Genomic DNA, 23,561 nt, shown 5'->3' with positions numbered 1-23,561 from the left:
TGGAGTAGGTCTCACTCACAAAGCGTCGCGCACAGTTGCCGGAGGCGTTTTATGATCGAGGTCGTTACTGCTGTACGAGCGCAGCGCACTGAAGTTAGCACCGGTCTAATGGGGATGCTTTTCTTGGACTCCAGGGACGAATTTCGATAGCTTGACATCACAGTTTCGTTCAATTTCAGATCTCGAAGAACTTTCCACAGCGATCCACAAGTAACTCGCCATCATGGGTGATGTTATTTCTACCAACTTGGACGAGGGCAAGCGCGAGATGATCACAGGTGAGACGCATTTATGTCTACGTGCGATTAAAAATAACTTGCTGCAGTCTTTTGAAAACCTTTATGAAAAAACAACACCACCACATAACGATTGAAGTGAACCTTCTTGATTAGTGGTTATAATGGGAGTTGTGTTGGTTTTAATGGAAGCTTTGTGTTCGGTTCTGTTGGGTGTTGCCAAAATACACCATTTAAAGTTACTGTTATAACACATGCAGGCAGTGTTATGGTTTAAATAGCAAACAGGTGGTGAGTTAGTGATATTTGTAATGAAAAACAATTTTTCTCAGCCGTTTTATTTCAATCGGGAGTTACTTCACGCGCTTTTACGCAGGACGCGTTCTGGCGTTCTGGCGTTCATACGTGTCACGTGGGTCTCAAAACGTCTTGCGTTTATGTTTTTGATCATTTTCCTTTTTTATTATTTCAGTTTTATCGTGTCTTGCGTTATTATAACAATGCAGAATTGCGAGACACTTCAAATTGAGTGTATTTCACCTGACAGGTCGTTCTGTGCAAACGCCCACAAAATCGTCCTCCGTTTTAAATGAGCTGGTTTTAATGGAATGTGAATTGTTTTGAATATATTTTCTCTCACGTGTGTTTATCCCTCTTGCAAAAAACCTCTTTTGTTAGATGCACTTGGTTCCTGTAGGTTGCCATTAGACATTAAACAGTAGCTTATAAAAAATGACACTTGGTCTCATACTTCTTATAAGAGGCAAAAGTTGTATTCTTATGTCATTTAAGGCCCAAGTTGAAGCTTGTTTTGAAAATAATATTTCAGATCTTTAAAGAACCTATTGTCCTTGAGGTCCTAAAACAAGCACAGGCATATATTTGTTCCTTTTCTGGGCATGATGTGAAATAATTTCATTCTTTTTAAGAAACGAACTGTTTTTAGTGAGAGGCATGACATCCTGCAGTGATGTTTGCTTTGTCTTATATGCTTTTCATAGACTGTAATGGTACTGCGCTAGCAGGCAGTGAGGTTGGAAATGAAATGTTTCCAATCCATAATTTGTGACGTCAACAGTGGTTACACTGTTTGAGTTGTGGCTTTTTTCTCCTCGTGTCAATCACAGAACTCGAGATAAAAACAAGCTTTACAAATATAGCCCAACTGTTGTTGAAATGAAAAGCCCGTTTGAGATATAGTTTCAAAATGAATGTGCCAACACTGCGTTTGGGGAACAGAAGTTCCACCAGACTCCCAGAATTCAGAGAAGTCACTTTTAGCTGTGATTGGAAAGTAAGTTGGAGTAATCACAACCCTGTATTACACACACTTCCAACAAGTTGAGACCGGTCAACAAATACAGGTTTCTTTGTTTATATGTGTGTTTGAAGTATCACTCACACAGTCATTTCGTTGATAATAGGCAGATTTCAGTTGACACTTCGTGAGATCCGTCTTTCATGATCTCATGTCGATATGATGTATCAGAAGAAACTTTTTTAAGGTATTAACAAAGGTGGATTGTGTCGAACTCCTAAAACGCTGACCTGGTCTGGTGACTCAGGCCTGATGGATGACAACTTGTGTTCCACCCTCGCTCTGAAATTAATTGTGTCTCTTCTTCATTGCGTAAACGTCTGCGGGGGTGTGTGTGCCTCCTGAAGCCTGGAGCGGTTATGAGGAATGGTCGTGGTGGATGGACAGGAGGTCAGATAGTTGAGCGTTTTGAATGCAGAAAATTCCTCGCAAGGTCTTTTGACCTCCCTTGAGAGCTGTTTGACTGTTAGTGCAGGATGTTCTCGAAGGGAGTGAAAGCAGGTATGGACATGTCTTTATGTAGACTGCAAGGTCTTCTCAAGGTGTCCTCATATTCCTGTACGTCTCTTCCGTATGTCTGCCCTCCTGTTTATGGACAGTAAAGGCTGACTAATCTGCAGACTGCATGTGGGAGGGATATTTGTCAGCTTTGAAGTTTTTTCTTCTCTGTGGTGCAATGGATAGTGCAATAGTAGGTTCATTGAAAGGCATTATGGGTAAATATCTGAACCCATTGTACCTGGAAGGTTGCAGTTTTGAGCACCTTTGAAGGGTTCTGAATGATTAAATGACTGCTTAGTCGGATAAAACACTCAATGACTACATGCTTACCTAGTCGTCCCTTGCACACCTGTTTGTGTAGTTTGTCTTTCCTTGTAGTTTTTGCTTTGGACAGGTGTCTTGTTTTTTTCTACCTAATAGTCTTAAGATGTGATCCGAGATAAGTTTCCTTATCTGACCTTGATTTTGCGCAATATGTAGGCAACCATAGAAGTTTCCAGTGAACTTACGGTTTCAGTCTGTTTGCCAATTGAGCATCAAGAAACTGTTTCTGTAAATAAACGTGGGAACGGATACCGCGGAACAGTGAGGGTTTAGACAAAGCAAACTGAGTCTACAAGTTCTTCTAGTTTATTACAATAGTGGGCCTGCTAGAGAATGGGCCGCCTTGACAGACACATCGACTGCCAAATTCATGCAAACACAACAACGTGCTTTTCATGCGAAAATGTCCCATAACAAGACGCTTCTAATCTGATAGGAGTGCTCAAAAAACTTAGTGAAAATTCAGTTTTACTCCAAATCCGCAATATCTTCTGACTCCCATACAATGGCAGTATTTAATGATCAGGCTGCAACGCTCCAAGGTCATAAAAGCAACACAAATGTTGTTCAAATGACCCATGTACTGTATTCTTCACAAAAGAAAGTATTTTTAAGAGCTGTTTGATAAAAAATGGTTTAATGTCATTCTGTATATCATGAAATCTTACTTTATGGCTTTTAAAGAAATGAAAATTCTGATTATTTAAGCACCCTCTGGCTTTCCCTGATATAAATTTGGCTTTTATGATTGATTTATGTTTAAATGGGAGCTTCATTTGAGCCATTAAGGTGACCTCATTTTTATATAAGAAGTCATACACTTGGGATGGTATGGGAATGAGTAAATTGTGCAACTACTAAAGCTGCAATCTTTAACTTCTTTGAACAAAACCAAAATCATTTTGTGATTTATCGGACATATTAACACATACCATTGCGAGAATAAACCACGACAGTTGTATTTAAACATAAAAAAACTAGCGGACTTCACAGTAAAGATCACTACAGATTTCCAGCGCACACATTATATCACGTTATAAACTATTGTCTTTTGTTGGTATGGATTACAGTTTGGGTACGTGTCTAGAAACCTCTCATGTATCCTCACCTGGGGTACCAATCTTGCAGGAAATGGATGTTTTTTTTGCATGTGCGTACTTTCACTTGCAATATAATTTTATTAGCAGAGATGGTAAAAGAGAGGCAGAAGTTAGAAAATGGACAATAGAGAGGCAGAAGTAAAAAATGCCTAGATGTTGAAGTAATTTTTGAACTATTTCAAAAAGTCCAAGCTTCAAGATTGTGTTCCACTGGTTATGGTGTAGGGATTTCAAATGGCAAATGTTGAATTTACATTTTTAGGTGAAGTGTTTCTTAAATATGTTTTAGTGGTGATTTTAGCCTAAATATTTAATAAAATAGATGCTATTAGATGAAATATGCTGGAATGATAAACTCTTTTCCAGTGTGCACTTACCCGGAAGGCTTTGTGTATTTATTTGTGTATGGAGAAGATGTCAGGTGATATCAGATGTGGGCTTCTTTCTTTTCCGTCTCTGTCAGGTTGGCCTTCCTATTCCTTCCTGTTTCAACTTTTACATGGCAACTTTCACAGCTCTTGTGCTCTGAAAACTCTGCAGAAGGAAAACAAATATTTTTGTGATTAACCGTTCCTCTAAATGTAAAACTCTGTGGATATCATTGGCTGTTTAACCAGACCGCAAGACGCTTTGAATATGGCATTCAAATGTGATTGCCTCTAATCATAGTCACTCTTTCTATTTATTTAACATATTCCTAAATGCATCATCTACTTTTTATGAAGCAGGTTTTGTTTCTTTTCTCATTATCAAACAAATGGGGGGAGGTATGCTAGGGACAATCCCATAGACTTACATTGAAGCAGGGATCTGACACATGTCTACAGACAACATGGTGGCGGGTTGTTTGGACTTGACCAGTAACCACTCAAAACACCATGACGCCCTCATAGCAAGCCCTGGCAACCACCCACAGTGCTTTTGAATGGAGGTATCGAGGTTGTCAAGGTTGTCTAGTTTTTCTGCATGAGTGTTGATGATGTAATTGAATACTGGTGACACATTGTCGACAGAATGTGCAAACTAAGACTTTAGCGACTGCTTTGAATGCTTGCTCCAAAACACATTGAGAGAGGCTTGGCAGTAGATCTTCACCCACTTTATTTCACGGCAAGTAAAATGTTAGGTCCGGTTACAGTTGAGTGTATTGTAGTGAGCGTGTGTTTGACTGCACACGCATATGTTTTTTTCGTTATCTTGCCTGATTACAATCAGTCAAAATTTACGATCAAAAGACTGAAACTTACTGAACCATTTATGAAGTAATAATATTTTGTTTATACTGCCAGTTTCACTCGAATCGCCTGTAAAGTGATTTTTTTCTGTGGTGCGGTTCAACTACAAATCTTACATTCCCACATCTCTGTTCCCACCCAGCCCGCACCAGAGCCATCATGAAGGAGTTTGGCACGATTTATGAGCAGCAGTATGCTGTGGCTCTCTTCAACAGCGTGAGATATGAGCTTGAAGGTGGCGGGACCCCCCAGACACAACTATTACACAGAAAGGTACATCAACTTACATTTCCCTAATATCCACCTCTAGATCCAGGTTGTCAGGATTACAATCAAGTATTGAAAGGAGATGTTCGTTTGAGATGTTCACTTTACACCTTTATATGTCTGTTCACATATAAGGTTGTATTTCATCTTGTGTCTCAAGCCTTTGTGGGTCTCCTTTATGGCTTTGACTTCACCCCTATCCCTTTTGTAATGGCGGCTGTTTGCCTTTTTTATTCCTCTATTTTTCTTCCCACTGTTCCTTTTCCCTCCTGATGTTTAAGGTGTTTATCGCCGTCGATTCAGCAAAGAGGAAGTGCAGCTGATTTCACACGAGTTAAATAACTGAAGTGAAGGGCTTAAACACAACACAGTTGTTATTTTACTCGGAATGTACTCAAAATCTAAATCATGTCTATTCTCAGCACCTAATTCTGCGGATAAGACAGAAATTAGTGAACGAACGGCTGTATATGAGAAATGTTAAAAGTTAGACAAAACTAAAAAAAAATCCCCCCATATTATTATAGGTCGATAGCCTAGAGAGCAGTGCTCCGACATATGGCGCCATGGCGCATACGGCGGTCCTTTGCCAGTCATGTTCCCCTCTCTCCACCCTAAAGTTTCCTGTCCCCTCCTAATCTACTGTTCTGTGCCATAAAAAAGGCAAAAGTACCCCTAAAATATATTTTTTAACACGTTTATTCACTCTCATAACGTGGAACACAAAAGAAGATATTTTGGGAAATGTCTCTGTGGTATTGTGTTCACACTGTGGACCTCAGCTCCACTATTTTTATTTTGGCTTTTGAAGTCCCAGTATTGTTGTGATCCAAGACAGATGTATCTAAAGATAAGTGTGTGTTTATTTATATTTGATCTTTCTAGATTAACCGTTATCCGTGTTCAAAGCCTGTACACTTACTGATGATGAATACAATATCAGACACCACAAAGCTGTGGGTTTGATTGTAGACACAACAGTAGCTGCAAGTCTTTATGTAGTCCCTAGTATTATTTATAGACCGTATCATCGACACATCTATGTTATATAATTGTGTTTCTTAGCATTTCTGTTAATCCAAACTATTTCGGTTTCACGTCGGACTTCACCATTTTGTTGTTCATGCTTTCGTCTCGTGAAGCGATTGTGATTCACATTTATTTGAAATGTGATTTGCTCCGCAGGACCCTCTGAAAAACAAGTCCATTTTCTCTGGTGGCCTCTTTCAATATCTGGAGGAGAGCAAGAAATGGAGGAGTCGTTTTTTGTACGTGGGCGACACCTACAACATCGGCCTGTACGAGAGCAAGGCAGTGAGTGTAAACCGCTGACACAAAACAAACACACCCCGGCTCAGATAATTAAACGTAAACAAAAGCAAAATGTCTGAGGCCTGGAATCTCTTAAGCTAGCTTGTTTTGACCTAAATATATCCAGTGAGCTGTTATTATCATACAGTATGTTTCTGAACTGTTTATTTGTTATCTTTTTAAGGCACATGAACGAGGTCTCCAAAGCAAAGGCATCATTAAGTGTGCCGGGTATAGAGCCTTGACCTCTATGGAGGAATACTTGGGGCTCTTAAACAACAGCCCGAGTGGTGAGAGATCTTTTAGTGAATGGATATTGAACTGTGTACAAAAATGGATTGTAGTTATTTGAGCTTTTTTGTATTTGTGTCTCCTGTGCATTTAAAACGATTCAGATGCAAAGGCCAAAGCCGGGACCGCCCCATTCCTGAAGTGTCCCACACAGTATCCCCTCATCTTGTGGCATCCGTACGCCCGCCATCACTACTTCTGCGTCATGACAGAGAAAGAACAGAATAAGTGGCATGCCGTCTTCCAGGATTGTGTGAGACACACCAACAACGGTAAGTCGAAGTCACAAAGACAATAAAAGCTGATTTTATACCAACAACTTGTGCGTTTCACTTTAAGTGCTCTGGTTTGAGTTTAATCGTATGTGTTTATTGCATCCCCCCGATCCCTTTATATTCTACTCTACCTTTCTCTTCGTTCATCTCCTGCACAGTATTTCATTATTTTGTCTTATTTCCTAGTAAAATATACCCTGAGATCCCTGCATGCCTTTTAAAAAAATATTCACAATATTATGCTACCGGAACCACCCTCTCAAATTACCTGTTTTATGTTTCACTGACATATTTTGAATCACAGAGCAGGGTGTGGATGTGTGTGTTAGGAAAATGTGTTTGTCACAGCATGCAATCTTGAATGCCATTCAAATGACTTTAAGGTGTGGAAGATGCTTGTTTCCTCATCTTACCTGATGTTCGATGTCCCTATAAGCTATAGACTAACTCTATTGTCTTTTAGGAACTTTAAATATGCTCTTTAAAATGAAAGTATTACATTTTTTGGAAATGACTCTTTCAATAAACAAACAAACTGGTACACTTATGCATTCAGGAATGTGCAAAATTGTCATGAAAATCACTTTGTAATGCAAATGACATAGGTTTTCTTTGTATACGATACCTCCTTGGAATAACTGACATTCTTTTAACAGGGTTTAATAGATTCAGTTGCAATGAAACATCATTGTTTTCAACTTTTTGAAATTTTAATAGCAGGAGAAATGGTAGTTTAAAGCGAAAATTGGAATTTCAAACGCTAACTTGTAAAACAGCATAGCTCCTACATCAAAAAAGGTGTAAAGAACACCATCTGACCACATGTCAACACCTTCCCATGATGCCCTGGGGTAGATCAGAGGTGGTCGAGATTGGACTTGTGAAGACATGATGGGAAATTACTGATATGTGAATCATAAATTATATTGACATAAATTATATAGCATGTAGATGTTGAGGATTTGATGCTATGTGTCTGTTTGGGACAATTTAGTGGGGTATCTTTTGAGACGCGAACCAGGATTGCTTACAGCTTGACTGAAGATTGATAAATTAAATTTATCAACTATCTGTCCACATTGGGTAAGTCAGAACTCCCAGCTCGTCTTAGTCAGGTATTGATCTCTTAAAGGTGGGACTTTGAAGTCACTTATTAACCAGATGCTGCTTGCATTTAAATCTCACCTGTCGTCCCTAAAGATGTTTTTTAAAACTTCAGACCTTGTCCTTTGCCTCCATGTAAGGTCAACTTGAAATTTGAATTCCTTAATATGACGTATTTCCAAGAGACTCCAAAAAATGTAAGGCGGGGCTAGATCCTTTACATCAAAATTAAGACAAATCGAAATGCAAGTTTCTATGCGGTTGACCGTTTTTTAGAATAATGAATCATACACTTGAACTTTAACTAAGTCAGTCAGTTTTGTTTGTGTTTTGATTTGAAAATGTTAACCTAACATCATAAGCAGGTTCCTTAACTGGTTTCGCATATTGAACAATCCACTTGATCCCTAGTCAATGTCTAGTCTACAGCAAACATTGGGATGACATTTCCTGCTTTCCTTTGAGGAACCATAGAGGACAGCCTGACTCATTAAAGGGACAGTTGTTCACCAAAAAATATAAATTCTGTTATTTACTCACCTACTCACAACTTACCAAATCTTTATTCTGATGAACAAATAGAAAGATATTTGGAAGAAGGCTTGTAAGCCAACAGTTCTTGGCCGCCATTGACTACCATAGTAGGAAAAATTGCTTAATAAATGTCTTTCTTCTGTTCAACACAAAACAAGATATTTTGAAGAATGTAATAAAAGCAAACAGCTCTTGGGCATTTTTGACTACCATTGTCATTTTTCCTACTATGGAAGTCAATGGGGGCCAAGAACTGTTGGGTTACAAGCATTCTTCCAAACATCTTGGTGTTTATCAGAACATTTGCCTTGGCAATTTGCCCTAGCTGGATAATGTGCAGCTCTCAAAAGGCTGTGAGCTTGATAAAGCACGATAACTAGAGGAAGTTGCTCCGGGTTCTAGCTGGAGGGTTTACAGCAGCGATGAGAACATCAACCACATGCAAAGCTGTGGCATTACAGCAGGTGCTCATATGCCTGCTTTTATCACCTCAATAGAGCAAGATCCAGGAGTACACACACAAGGGCCATTCTTTTGACTGAGATAAAGCAAACCGCATCACACGCAATTAAAACTATTTGAATTGTAAGTAGGGCTCTTTTAGAGCTTATCTCTTCTTAGAGCTCGATCACTTTGCATTTAAAGTGATTATTCACCACAAAATGGAAATTCAGTCATCATTTACTCACCTCTTGTCATTTTTAAACCTGTATGACATTCTTTCTTCTGCAAAACATAAAAGATCTTTTAAGAATGTGGTGAACTGAACAACGGCGGTACTCCTTGAATTGCATTGGTTTTGCGTCCATTTGGTTACCAGCATTCTTTAAAATATCATCTTTTGTGTTCTGCAGAAGAAAGTCATACAGGGTTGCAATGACAAGAGGGTGAGTAACTGATGACATAGTTTTCATATTTGGGCGAACTGTCCCATTAAGAAAGCAGATACATCAATAAGTAGGTCAAAACATTAGTGATTCAATGGAGGTTTTACATTCAGAACATTTTTGTTCATCAAACACTTGTTTTTTTCATCTAGTATTTGTGTTCAAGTGAGCGTTATGACAATCTGTGGTGGTTAGTCAGTGTTTTGTTATCTTAATGTTTCGTTGGCAACAGGAAGAGTTCATACCATCATGACACACCCATCATGACACTGTAGTATGTAGAGGCATGGCAAAAGAACCGGTTTGAAGTCAGAAGTATAGTTGATAAATGGGATTTAAGTATCAAATGTTCAAATTTTATGATGGTTCCAATGCACATAACAGAACAGAAATATTTTAATTTATTTGAAATGTATCCATTTATAAGTAATGAACAGCAAGTGCACTCGAAAAACATCTCTCCCTAAAATGAAGAGGACAGCCTGACTCAAAGGGACAGTTCAACCCAAAAAGAAATTCTGTTATTTACTCGCCCTCAATTTGTTTTAAATCTGTCTACGAGTCTTTGTTCTGATGAAGATATTTGGAAGAATGCTTGTAACCAAACAGTTATTGGCCACCATTGACTACCATAGTAGGGAAAAATTGCTTTATTAGTTTCTTTGTTCTGTTGAGCACAAAATAAGATATTTTTAAGAATATCGGAAAGCAAACAGTTCAGGGGCACTTTTGACTGCCATTGTTATTTTTCCTCTACTATGGTAGTCAATGGTGACCAAAAAGGTAACTTCCATATACTATACAGTGGTTGTGTCTCTTTCATTGTGTATCTAGAAAGTTTCTTCTAAAGGGGCCATGCATTATACAGGAAGTTAAACTCGCTCCCTCAAATCAGTGTATACACATTGCATTACATCTAAAACAGACGATATATATTCTAATATTCTTTTTAGCCGTGTCATATGACTCTTTTAAATATCCCTGCTTGTAAAGTTGTGTTTGAGATATAGAACAATCTGTATTTATCTATATCTTTTATATATTTTTTTATTCTGTGCTAGTTTTATTTGTAAGCACCATGGATCTGAGAATAATGCAATTTCAATCCTCTATATGCATGTACTGTACATGTGGCAGAATTGACAATGAAGCAGACTTTAAATTGACTTTGAGATATACAGGTCATATATATTAGGTGTGTCCCTGACTAAGGATTTACATAGTCATATCAGAATTGTCACATCTAGCCTACAGACGACTGTTAAAACACAAGCCACAAATAGTACAATGAATGGACAATTTCTATTGGTGTAACGGAACGTGTATTCGTACCGAACCGTCACGGGCAACATTCCAAATATAGACATCCTTCCTATGCCCTACTCCTTCGAAGGGCAGAGCCCTTAGAGTTTAGACTTTGGTTTGGTTATGTTGACTTTTGGAATGCACTTGACAAAGGAAGTGATGTAATTTCCTCATTATCTTCAGCTGGCGTGTCCGTCAGCAGATGTCGCTGTTTTGATAGCATAACTATTGAAGCTGTAAACATAACTATTTGCAAATAAACAATACATTTTATATTTTGAAAAGTTTTCTATATATAAGGGTTTATATATTAAATCGCATATTTTAAAAACGTTTTAAAATATAAAATGTATGTTTATTTTCAAACCGTTAAGTAAGGAAACTATTGTTTCAGTAGTGACAAAGTTTTCTAAAACTTTCTGAAAATGTGAAAATTAACCCCACAATGACTAGAAATGTGTAACTTTTCTATGTTTCCAACTCTGATTTTGCACCAATTCTGTAGAATGGCCAATACATACTGTATATATTCTGTTAGGTTTTTCCATCCTACTATGGTAGTCTATGGTAGCCAAGAACTGTTTGGTTGGGTCAACTTCCATATACTGTATTTATGCTAGCTTGATATGAACATGTTTTCTCTACAATTAGTTTAATATTATTTTTGTGATGTTTTCACTGAGTCCCAGAAAAGACTATCTGCCTAGTTTGTGATGTCCCGGAGCGTTCAGCCAGAATAGGAAATGCTGCAGTGAATGAAACTGTAACTCTAAGTACACACACACACACGGTGGCGGAGGAGTCCTGGGAACCAGCCATCCCAAGAGTCTCGGCTAACCACAGTGCAGTCCTGTGCCCGCGACGGCCTCGCTAAACTCTACCATATGCACTATTTTTGCTCGAGACACTAGCGTTAGAATTTCTCAGGCCTACCAGTTTCCGTAGCTGATCTCTGATCATAACCTTAAAATAAATGAGTGGCTTATTTTCCACCCAGCATCAGGCACACACGATTAAAACCGGCCTGGTGCTGGTGTTGTTATTAGTGAGAGATCTGGTGTTTCAGGGATGTGAAGTGGGGGCGTGTGGCTTGTTTTTCTAGCAGACTGCTGACAAATGCATCTTGTGTTTCTCATGAGGCCTATGCCAAGAAAAGCTTGTTATTTTCTGCTCCTCTCTCACCCCGTCTCTCTATTTTTCTGTTGGAAAATGGACGCTGAGTGGGTTTCCTGTTCCTGACAGACTCTTACACACGCCTTGCCTCCATCTCTTACTGCTGACTTCCTTTCTTTGTGCGAGTCTCTCAAACATGACCAATCCGATACGCACACACACACTCTCTCTGTCACCAACTCATGTCTTGTGAGTATTTGTGTAGCTTGTCGTCTGTGCTAACGCCGGCTGTGTGTTTGTCTTTCCACTTCTGTCTCTGTGGGTTCATGAATCACACACTTCCTGTTGGCAACAGGAAAGATGTCCGAAAAGGTTATCTTGGTCACAAAAACATGGAGGGCTCAAATCCCTCCAGACCAGGTTTTTTTATTTGATTCTGATGCTCTGTCTGAACGAACTGAGCCAATAGTTTCCACATATTCTCACTAAATTTTCTTCAAGCACGGCTCAAGCATTCTGTCCGATGCTGGGAAAAACAGGGCACGCCAGCTAATAGTCAACATGAATCAATATTGATTGACCGTGTTTACTTGCTTATTAAACATTCTTGTTTGCATGATTCATTAGTGTATTATTCCAAATACAAAAATGTTTGTCTTCATGTTCCTTATAAAATGTATTGCTCCACTTTCTTTCTGGAACAAAACACTATGTTTGTGAGAGAAAAGGGTTAGTATTTTGAACTTGGTTAGGAATATATCGACCAGCTAGCAACCATCAAACCAGATTCCATCAGTAACTAGTTTTAGCTGGTTTTTTCTAATTGCACATTTATTTTATCCTTATTTTGTCCACACTGGATGCTGCGCAACACGAAAAAAACCCATTTAGAACAAGCAGGTTGTCATGTAGCGTCGCTGTTTTAGAATGAGCTTTTTCTATCTACGTACACCGCTAGTCCCCTTTCATGCAATTTACCATGTTTTTTCTACAGTAGCCCTAAATGGACAAACTGCTCTACAGGGCGCATTTTGTTAATACGTTATCTCCTTCGGCAAAGACGTGAAAACATGACAACATCTTAGTTCTGTGACAGCCTTTGTAGTGCTTCGAAAAGGAGGGGTGGAGAGAGCCATTGGCTGCAATACATGACTTCACCACTAGATGCTGCTAAGTTTCATACATGTGACCTCTAAGATGTTCAGTTAAAGCATAAAAACTGAAAATGAAAATGACAGGAAAGGTTAGATATGTTTTTGAAAATATCCACCTGCTGTTGTGTTTGCCCAACAGCTGCGATCAACTTTTGAAAGTGTCTCTTCCTTTACTCTCCAGGACTGTCGGAAGAGTGCAAGGTCTCGACGCCAGCGTTCACCGACGCCCTTCGGCTATACAGACAGGCCAAGGGTCACTATGGTACCTGGGACATGATGTGTGGAAATCCGCCACAGGTCAGTAGAGGTCTTTCATGTTTGTTCAGGAAATGAGATAACATCTGACAGCTGTCAGAGTTAGATCATTCATCATTCAAACCAGTCTGTTGGCTTATTTGCATATCAAATACAGTTTTCAAGTGATTATGACTTCGCTGCCGCTTGTGTATCTGGTGATCTTAAAGTGATAGCTCACCCAAAAATAAACATTCTGTCATCGTTTACTCACCTTTGAGTTGTTCCAAATCTGTGTAAATGTATTTGTTTGGATGTACACAGTGAAAATTATGGGAGAATGCTTGTAACCAAAAAGTTATTTGATGCCATTGACTACCATTTGTAGGAAAAATTACTTGATAATGTTTTTTGTTCTGTTGAGCACAAAATACATTTTGAAGAATGTTGGAAAGCAAACAGTTCTGAGGCACTTTTGACTAACGCTGTAATTTTTCCTATTATGGTAGTCAATGGGGTTCAAGAACTGTTTGGTTACAAGCATTGGTGTTCATCCAAACCATGAAATTTAAACAGGTGTGGAACAACTAGAGAGTGAGCAATTTTCATTTTTGGGTGAACAGTCCCTTTAAAGTGATCACCCTCATTATTTTAAATCTCTATGGCTTTCTTTCCTCTGTATAACACAATAGAAGATATTTTGAAGAATGTTGGTAACTGAACAGCGACGGCACCCATTCACTTCTATTGTAAGGACACAAAACCAGTCAGTGGGTACCGACGTTGTTCGGTGACCAACACTTTTGTGTTGAAACTGACATTGTTTCTTCAACAGTAAAAAATGAATAGGGAAATGAAAGCATTCAATCAGAATTTTCATTTTTGGTTGATTGCTGTAAAAGGGTTGTTTGTGCTATCTAGTGCATAGGGGGACAGTAGGCTTTACTCGTTTGCTTTGGACGGATGGGATTGGGAACAGAGGAGTAATCGGAGACACTGAAAGAGAGGGAAGGGAAGAAAGAACAGTTAAGACCGCATTTATCACGGTGTACTTTCTTTGGATCGTTTGGCTTGAGTTTCCTCCGTGTGTCCTCAATACATCCCAGATCGGTGGGAACGACCCCAAACTTTGGCTCTGGTGTGGCTGACACTCTTAAAGGAGCCAAGTGTTTTTATAATCCTAGACAAGTCAATAATAGAGTATTTGACGTTTCTGTCACTATTTACGTATTCTGACGTTTTCAAAGTTTCATGCTTTTGTCAATGAAGTCTATCCTCCCTTTTCCACACACCTTCGTTTTTATTATACATTGTGGGTACTTTCGATAGACAAAAGACTGTACAAACTGTATATCCTATGTGCTGTATATTTTAGTGAATGAATGAGGCATTAATATAGCACTTTATTGTGTATTGCTGTACACCCAAAGCGCTTTACAATCATATGAGGGGGGACTCTCCTCACCCACCACCAGTGTGCACCATCCACTAGTGTTGGTCTCTGTATTTAAACATCTGTGTGTTGTGATGGTGAAGTGTCTGAACAGCAGGTCAGAAAGGCAGCTGGTGTCATTAGAGAAGTGAATTATATTTTAGACAAAATGTGCTGGTAATAACCGTTCATTACGTTTCGGAATGTCTATCTCTGTCACTTTCTCACACACACACAGATAACAATAAAATGCAAACAGGCAGTCATTAAAATTAGCTGGCTGGCCTCACACACACTCTCTCCTCAACTGAATAACAAAAATATTTTTGTGCATAGAATCGGAGATTAAGAGCTTGAAGGGATGGTTCACCCTAAAGTAAAATTTTTGTCTTCATTTACTCACCCTCGAGATTTTCCAAATCTATAAAAATGTCTAGACTTAACAACAAAGAACTTAAATATTACATACAAATGTGACCAAAACCAGTCTTGGGTATGAACATTTTTAGGAAAAGACAAACATACATTATATAGGTCAAGATTATCTATTTTTTTTATGCCAAAAACATTAGGATAATAAGTAAAGATCATGTATCAAGATATTTTGTAAATTTCCTACCTTAAATATATAAAAACTTTATTTTTGTCAGTGGATTTTCTGTCACATTCTGTGATTATCAACTTCAAAGGCAGTTTTCTCAATATTTTAATTTTTTGGCACTCTAGATTCCGGAGTTTTAAAAGGTTGTATCTCGGCCAGATATTGTCCTATTCTAACAATTTTTATTCAGATATCAGATTATGTAAAAATCTCAATTTCAAAAAATGTTCCCATAAGACTGGTTTTGTTGTCCAAGATCACAAATGGCTGAATTTTTTTATTGTTCTGTATTGTCCATTTTTACTATACAATAGTAATATTTTTGTCCCCATAAAAATACTGTAGTAGCCTATAGTAGTATTTAGGCCTATAGAAAACTTGTAAAATTCCTAGATGATATAGTGTTTTTAAGCATTACTATAATAAATATTGAAGTATTCTACAGTTGATCAATATTAAAGGAGAATAACACATTTGCCATATAAAATACTAAAGAACACTACAGTATTTTTTCATTTGAGCGTTTAGGTTAACCCACAATAGAAGCTTGAGTTTTAGTGTGTGTATTTCAGTGACGATAGTTTTTCGCAAACCGTGAAAACGGTTAAATGCACCTGAAATAAACTCTCAGGGCAACTCTGGACATGATGTTCATGTGTTTATGGCCTCATACAGTGAGACGCATTCAAATCCATGAGCGTCACGCGTGTAGCATGTTAAACCTTGCAACACATTCACTCATACACGCAGAACCAGCAGATGACAGATTTATAGCAGGATTCCGCGTCAGCATCACGGAAATCATAGGGCTCTAAATATTAGGTTGTGTGACCTCAATGTTCTGTTGAACACGAAGGATATTTTGAGGGAAGTAGGAAAGCAGCCAGTTCTGGAGCACTTTTGACTTTCATTTTTCCTACTAGTATGGTAGCATTCTTCCAAATATTTTTCTTTGTGTTGAACAGAACAAAGACATTTATATATACTTGAACAACTCGAGGGAAAGTGAATGATGACAGAATGTTTATTTTTGAGTGAACTGACCCAGTATTTAACTTCACCTTCTCAAGCGTTAATGTCTGAAAAAGTGCTTGTTTTTTCATCCTGTCTGAACACACCCTTGAAATATTTCTTATAAATGACTTTTCTGTGTATTTGTGTGTGTGTACCAATCAGCACCACTTTTCATACACTCTCACCAGGAAAAGTACTGAAAGTTGGAAATAGAGAAGTTATTGATTGTGTTTGGGTGTGAGCTCCATCGTCTCCCAGCTTTAATGTTATGGCGTGTTCCGGGGGGTCTGGAAACAGCCGTGTGGGTTGTTATTACTGCTGGGTGTGGGCTGTCTGTTTTTTGTTTTTCTATGAGGGGTCTGCATGGCGTTGCTGCCCACCTGGCCCCTGTGTTGCAATGGAAACGGGGCAAGTTGGTGGGAGTGTGACCGATGCAGGTCTGTTTATTGTCCAATGAAATGGGCAGTGCTTATGAGTTAAGAAGGAACTTGGGAAATCCACTGCCATTCACGTACACATCTTTCAAAAAACTTTTCAGGTTCAGTCCCGCCTGTCGGATGATTGGTTCTCAGTTAGCAGGGGTACTATTTTGTAAATGCCCCAAATGTGTCATCATCACCGCGTCACAGGTAGTTCATAAAGAAGCCACACCCACTGACCTCATGACCTCTTTAATAGCCAACATATTGGTTCATTTCAGGCAGCATCAAGGTGTGAGCTCATCCTAATATTTAGATAGCATGTACTGTCTTTGGTTGCGTGTCATTTATGATTTAACAATTCTGCCATTGTCTAACACAAACACATACTTTTCCCACATCAAAGCTTGTTTTTACTCCAGTTGGTGTTTTTGCTCACTGCAGTGATTGAGAACAAAGCTGACATCGGTGTTGTGGATATGAACATTTAAAACATAGTGCTGTTATTTTTGTGATTTAATCTTCTGGTATTTCTTGCAGTCTGTTGTGTGATGGTTACAGGAGTTATGCATAAACACAACTTTATAGTTAAGAAAGATGTCTGAAACAATAGAAACAATCACCGAAATTGAAATGGATTTAATGGTTATGATGGTAGCTGTTTTGGTTTTAATGGAAACTATATTTGTCCCTTATTGTCTTTACTGGTAATGTGTTGACTTGTATTGCTGGGAAGTTTTCTGGCTGATGGGAAAAACAACCAATAGACACTATTAAGTCCCACTGGGATAGGACACAGAACACACTACACAATTTTTTAATGGTAGACGGCTAATGAATTGTAATGGTATTGTAATTTGATGGTTTTTATTGTTTAAAGCAAGATAGATATTAAACGTTCCGAGTTTGATCATTATGATTACTATTATTTTGAAGATTTTCCTCTTTGTGTATGTATCTCCTGTGTTTCCTGTGTGTATTGCATAACCTGCTCCTTTGTGTTTGCATGTAGATTCTTGCTAGCCTTGTGATGGAGACCCTGCATCCGGAGCTGCAGACTATGATCGTACCGCGTCTAAAAGGGAAACTACAGCAGAAACAGAGGGACTGGATGCTGGTCAGTTCTCATAAATCAATTTCAACTTTTACTGACATATTAAACTATTAAATATTAAATAATCTGTGTAACTGTTTTGTATTGTTTGATGGTCTCTGTGTGTTGTTGCTAAATCTGTGTACTGAATGCTCCTGTCACCAAAACAAATACCTTGTATGTGCAAACATACTTGGCAATAAAGCTCTTTCTGATTTTGATTTCTGATGTGGCAAAATATTAATAATTCTTAAGTAATTCTGTTAAAAATGCTATTATCATGAATAGGGCATATCGACCCATATCACATGAAAAAACAAATTTAGAAACAAATTCAAAGAAACATTGTTGATGCTCGATTATCAATATTAGTGAATTATTTTCAGAAATAAGTTTGAAGTTGTGTTTCTGGTTTACTCCGTCAGATCTCAGATGCAGTGTACAAACAGGTGCTGTCACAGACTCAAACTCGGTATGACGCTCTGGTGCAGGCGTGTGAGGTGGAGCGCCCCCGCCTGGACGCTGCACTGCGCACCGACATGGACCAAATCATCACATCCAAAGAGCATGTTACAGGAAAGATCCGGGGTAAGAGAAGATGTTAACACAATGGAGAACACTCATCACAGACCAAACGTGTAGAGATCAATCATCTTACAAAAATATCTTTATGTCTGTTCTTTTAAAGTGTACTAATTGCCATTGAATTAATCCACCATTATAAGTGTGACTTTTAATGACTCATTATCCTTTTTACATCAATAACTACATTATTTTAATCTTTGTATTATATCTTTTTTTATTGTAGCTCAGTGTCTCTCTGCTTTTTCTTGCATAACCTTAAAACACTTGGTCATCAGGCCTACTTTATTTTAGCCTTTTTTGGAAATTTCACATTTAGTTTTTGACAACACTGTAATGCATCCCATAGAAACACATGTAATGCATAGAAAACATTGTTTTCTATTAAAACAATACTACAGTTGACCTGACATTTCAAGTGACTCTCTTTCAGACTCCCTGCCAGCTTCTGTATTGAACTCTTGTGTTTATCAGTTTATTTATATCCCTATTAATTACTTTTTGAGTCTATGCACCAATGGGTGGGGATGAAGATTTGCTTTATTCCTACTGAATAATGGTACTTGTTTTTTTACACACGACAGGTGCGTTCCCAGAAACACCTGTTTGCAGACACCATGGCCATTGTGTGCCGTTGACTCACTATATAATAGGTTTTAATTCGGCCTTTCAGCTTTCATAATGGTGACAACCATTATTTAAAAATGAAGTTTTAAAGTGCTCTGTGTGTCGAACAAACAATTAAATACAAATTGACACCTGAGCAAAAGACATAATTCGATATGAATGTCTTTTATAGGTTTGGCCTGAGACATCACAAATGAAATCAACCGAATCAAGTGATGATGTGAAACGTTGATGTACATGTTTCACATGTAATGAGATGGTTTAACCTGTGTTGTTCTAACGTTGTCATCTTTTTGAAGCTTTGGTGTTGCCCCGTGCTGAACAACTTTTGAGAAGCAACGTTCAGCCCTACATCCACTCCATTCTGGAGGCCCTCATGGAGCCCACCAGCAGAGGATTTTCTGAAGTGAGAGACATCCTCTTCCGGGAGCTGGTGGACGTCACCAAGAACACAGTGAATGACGGCAGCAAAGAGAAACTGGGAGAGGTGAGGCGAGCAATGAGACAGGAAATCCAATTTCAAAAGTTCATTGTTGAACTCGCCTCCTATAAGCTTACACTTAAATATGATGTAACCTCTTTCCTCATTCCCAGCAAATGGAGAAGATTTCCATGCTGGCCTTCCACCCTGTGAAAATGCAGGGCTGTTATGAGAAGATGGAGATGTTGAACCTGGAGGGGCTCCAACAAAGATTCGACATTTCCAGCCCGTCTGTGTTCATCCAGAGAGCTCAGATCCTTATGAGACAGGTGCGTCTCCAGAATATCTGACAATGAGAAGTTTCACAGTACTTGGCACCAGCACTTAAAATTGATTTCATATGATTCATTGTGCAGAGATTGTTCGCATTTATTCAATCATGAGCCCAAGAGCATGAGTCAATAACAATTTTGCATGAAGAATATCAAACAAGTGTGTTGAGTTCCCAGTGTGTTTTACCAGTATATGCAGTTGTTAAAGGGCGCCACCCTGTGGTAGAAAGTTTCTTTTTTATCTTAAACATTGGCTTTCTTCTGATGGTTTAGCAAATGGACAATGCAGTGCACACGTTTGAACAGCTGGTACGTCAGAGTGCAGAGGAACACAGTGGAGAAGATCTGTGCAAGACCCTGCAACGCTCTCAGGACCGAGTGCTTAAAGTGAGTGCTGATAAACAAATAGGAAAACTCTGCCATGATTGATTCACCCTCGTTGTGAAATTGTTACCCTTGATAACTTCTGCCTTTAATATCTACAGAAATATGACTATGACAGCAGCTCGGTGAGAAAGAAGTTCTTTAGGGAGGCACTGCTACAGATCATCATACCATACATGCTAAAACAACTCTCTCCATCCTGTTCAGCGGTACGTTAATGTTTGCCTTTCTGTGAAGATTCTTTATTTTTCATTTTGACTGACTTTTCATGTGATTTTGCCCCAATGGTGAGCTTGTCCGACATGTGTGTTTCTTGGTAGTATGAGCCCAGCATCATGCAGGTGTTTATAAAACACGTTTTTTCTGTGACCTTTTAGGATTTGCCTAGATTCAAAGAGCTCATCTTTGAGGACTTCTCTAGATTTATACTAGTAGAGAACACCTTTGAGGAAGTGGTTCTCCAGTCTGTGACCAAAGATATCATGATGGGTAAGTCAGTGTTACACTTTGCGATTGAGTGTCAATTCCAAACATGGCAACGATTTTAGAAAGCATTTTAAGCTAATGAAATAATATTTAACCAACTACTTTCAAGGTCATTTTATGGGAGGTACGAAGACAGCTTCCTGCCAAATCGTCCTAATTTCAATACTTTCATTTAGATCATTTTAATAATTAAAAATTATTGCACACATGCAATAAAATTCAGCGTTTGAAAAAAATTTGGTTTGATATTTTGCTAACTAATACAGTACAATCCTAACATTGGTACTGTTACTACACTGTACTTTTGTATATTTCATTTATTGATGAAGTTATTGAAATCACTTCCTTTGTATTTCTGTGCAGCGGTAAAAGAGGCTGCAGTTCAGAGAAGACACAACCTGTACAGGGACAGCATGGTTCTGACCAACAGTGACCCCAACCTGCATCTGCTGGGAGACGACACCATCGACTGGGCTGGGCAGTTTGGAGGGGTTAAAGGCGAGAGGCAGGGAGGTGAAGCGGGCAACAGGAGACGCAAACAGATAGTCTCTATGATTCATCTGGAAGGAATGCCTCCACTGCCCTACGAGTCTTGTCTGGAAGTGCCAGGTGTTGATAATATCCCTGAGGAGAACGAAGGACATGATGTGGCAGCAGAGAAGCCAGAATCTCCAAAACCAGAACCGGAGGAACACGGGACCTTGAAAACAAACCCGGGGTCTCCTGACAGCATAGACCAAATCCGTCATCTTATCAACCCTGTGGAAGAGGTCGTCGTCCCTACTTCTGAAGAAGATGGCTCACAGTTAACCAATGGGGTGCTGCCTTTGGAGCAGGGTGATGATGTGCAGCATATCACCACGGTAACCGAAACGATGCCAAGGCAGTCACCTACAAAAGGTTTAAGTGTGACCGATGAAACATCAGACCTGTCAGTGACGGGTCAGAGTTCAGACACCGACCTTTTAGAAGACCAGCAAACCATTTCTGCCATCGAGAGCGCCATTCAACAGATCGTGAACGCCGTTCAGGAAGATTCTGATGGAGAATTCCCCCAAATATCTTCCAACTCCAGCCCAAATCACCATGATGACAGTGGCTTTCAATCTCCAGCCAATGAGAACGTAGAGGAAGGAGAGCCTCAGCCAATCACAGTGGACACAGAGCAGGTGATGTTAACTATGGTGGAGGGAGTGAAAATGCCCGTTTGTTGATTAAGCATTTCTGACACGTGAAAAGAAATGGAAAACCACAAAATGCTTTGAGGGTGATTCGCAAACCAAACAGAGCGGAAACATGTTATAAACTCATCACATTTGCAAAAACATTTTCTTCTTTCTGTAACATTTATGATCATTTTATTTTGTTTTGGGGATGTTATTTTTCAATGCGTGTGTGTATATATATTGAATATTATCATTTATACGTTAAGATGAACTCTTGTGCCTTTGTATTTTTAACTTGAGACTCCCACACTAATTTTTATTTGTGGCAGATATCGCAATATGAACTGTCATCGGTTGTTTTTCTGCTCCTGTGCTTTTCAGCTACTGTACGTTTTAGCATAAATCTTCACATTTGGTTACAGGTGATATAGCCATAGCATCCCTTTGCAAGGGGTTTAGTATTATTCATGTTACTGTCAGGAGATGCCTGCGCTAATGCAGATGTTTAAATCTAAACTCCACCTTGTAGTCATACGTACAGTAAAGTGGCTTTATGCACTAGACAGGCTCTCTGAGTTGCAGAAAACTACATTGATATTTTATCCTGGCAAACTGCAACTTTACATCAAATTTTTGTTCTATTCTGTGGCGCATATTTAAACACTAATGTATTAATGCAGCATAATTGAGCACTTACAAAATGATTATGCAAATGCATTTATTATAATAAATTAAATATTGCTTTTAATGTTTGTTATCACTTCATCTGGTTTGAAATACAGAAAAAACAAAATTGTTTCATTAGGAAGCATACGACAGAAGTGTGTGTTTAGTGCTCACAGATATGACGTGACCCACATTTACAGCATGTTTGTGTGCGATCGAGAGGATGAAAATAGTGCTACACGGCTACAGATAGAGTTTGTTGATATTGAGGTCCGAGGATTTGAGTTATTACAGCTTTTAATTGGTTTCATTATAAGCCTGAACAGTCAGCAGTACAGCTGAAACGCCTGCTTAAGGAACTCTGTAATGGTTGAACAACAGGTCAGGTCAGCAAAACTGTGCTCTGTGATTTTTGAAAATTTATTATCTATGTTGCCATGTTTTAAACGCACATTTCTGCAGATTTATCCAAACTTATTTTATCTCCAGACTGGTAATATCTTTTATTTATTTTAAGTGTGTTCAATGTTATATTATTTTCTAAAGCCTGTCATTTCTTTGTTTGGCGGCAGTGGATTAATAAATGACAAGTTATTTTAAAATGGTATGTGTGTATAAATCTATTCAAACATTAAAATGCCTAAAACGCAATAGCCTAAACACATATGTTAATATAAAAAAAGACTAGATTCTTACAAACATCTGTGTGTTTTGTTAGCTCAGGAGTTTTCAAGGGGTTTTCGAAGAGGGCTTAAAACTAGTCCCAGTCTAACTTAAACGGTCGAGTTGTCTTAATCGAAAACCACTTGCAATGACATATCTTAAAATATATCTTGTGATTGATTGATTGTTTTGTCTAAAGATGCCCACCAGTAATGTTTTTTTGTAAAGTATTTTTTTTAAAACCACTAAAATATCCTAATTTAACCAAGAATTGGTCCCTTTAAACAAATCAAATCACTGTGAAACGGAAGTTGCGATCATTTTTACTTCTGTATTTTGATGCATTTTCGAGTAAAATTGAATTTTTTATGAAAAAAAAACTGTCCCAGACTCATCTTTCTCTGCGATTTGATTGGATGTATAAAAACAGCTTCAAATTAGAGGAGTAAACGGCTCCGCCCAAGCTGTCTAACGCACATCATCTAA

The 23,561-nt window shown here is 38.5% G+C and overlaps 1 protein-coding gene across 1 annotated transcript; it reads left to right on the top strand.

Moving 5' to 3' along the window:
• Positions 1–7: 7 nt before the first annotated feature.
• Positions 8–23,017, top strand: niban2a (niban apoptosis regulator 2a). The gene is made up of 14 exons (XM_056731868.1): positions 8–278; positions 4,857–4,987; positions 6,167–6,295; positions 6,477–6,582; positions 6,688–6,855; positions 13,137–13,252; positions 17,668–17,772; positions 18,174–18,336; positions 19,257–19,444; positions 19,552–19,707; positions 19,984–20,097; positions 20,196–20,303; positions 20,472–20,583; positions 20,944–23,017. Exons 1-14 carry the CDS (start codon positions 224–226, stop codon positions 21,792–21,794), a joined length of 2,502 nt encoding a protein of 833 aa, XP_056587846.1. The 5' UTR covers positions 8–223; the 3' UTR covers positions 21,795–23,017.
• The last annotated feature ends 544 nt before the right edge of the window (positions 23,018–23,561 follow it).

The sequence above is a fragment of the Triplophysa dalaica genome, chromosome 19 (genome assembly GCF_015846415.1).
Source record: "Triplophysa dalaica isolate WHDGS20190420 chromosome 19, ASM1584641v1, whole genome shotgun sequence".
In the NCBI taxonomy this organism is placed as follows: Eukaryota; Metazoa; Chordata; class Actinopteri; order Cypriniformes; family Nemacheilidae; genus Triplophysa; species Triplophysa dalaica.
This window is presented reverse-complemented; position numbering and strand designations above follow the sequence as displayed.

Coding starts and splice junctions, on each gene's coding strand:
- niban2a (XM_056731868.1), top strand. CDS start 224: ATGGGTGATGTTATTTCTACCAACTTGGACGAGGGCAAGCGCGAGATG. Junction 6,296..6,476: donor GCCTGTACGAGAGCAAGGCA/GTGAGTGTAAAC, acceptor TATCTTTTTAAG/GCACATGAACGAGGTCTCCA. Junction 19,445..19,551: donor GCAAAGAGAAACTGGGAGAG/GTGAGGCGAGCA, acceptor CCTCATTCCCAG/CAAATGGAGAAGATTTCCAT.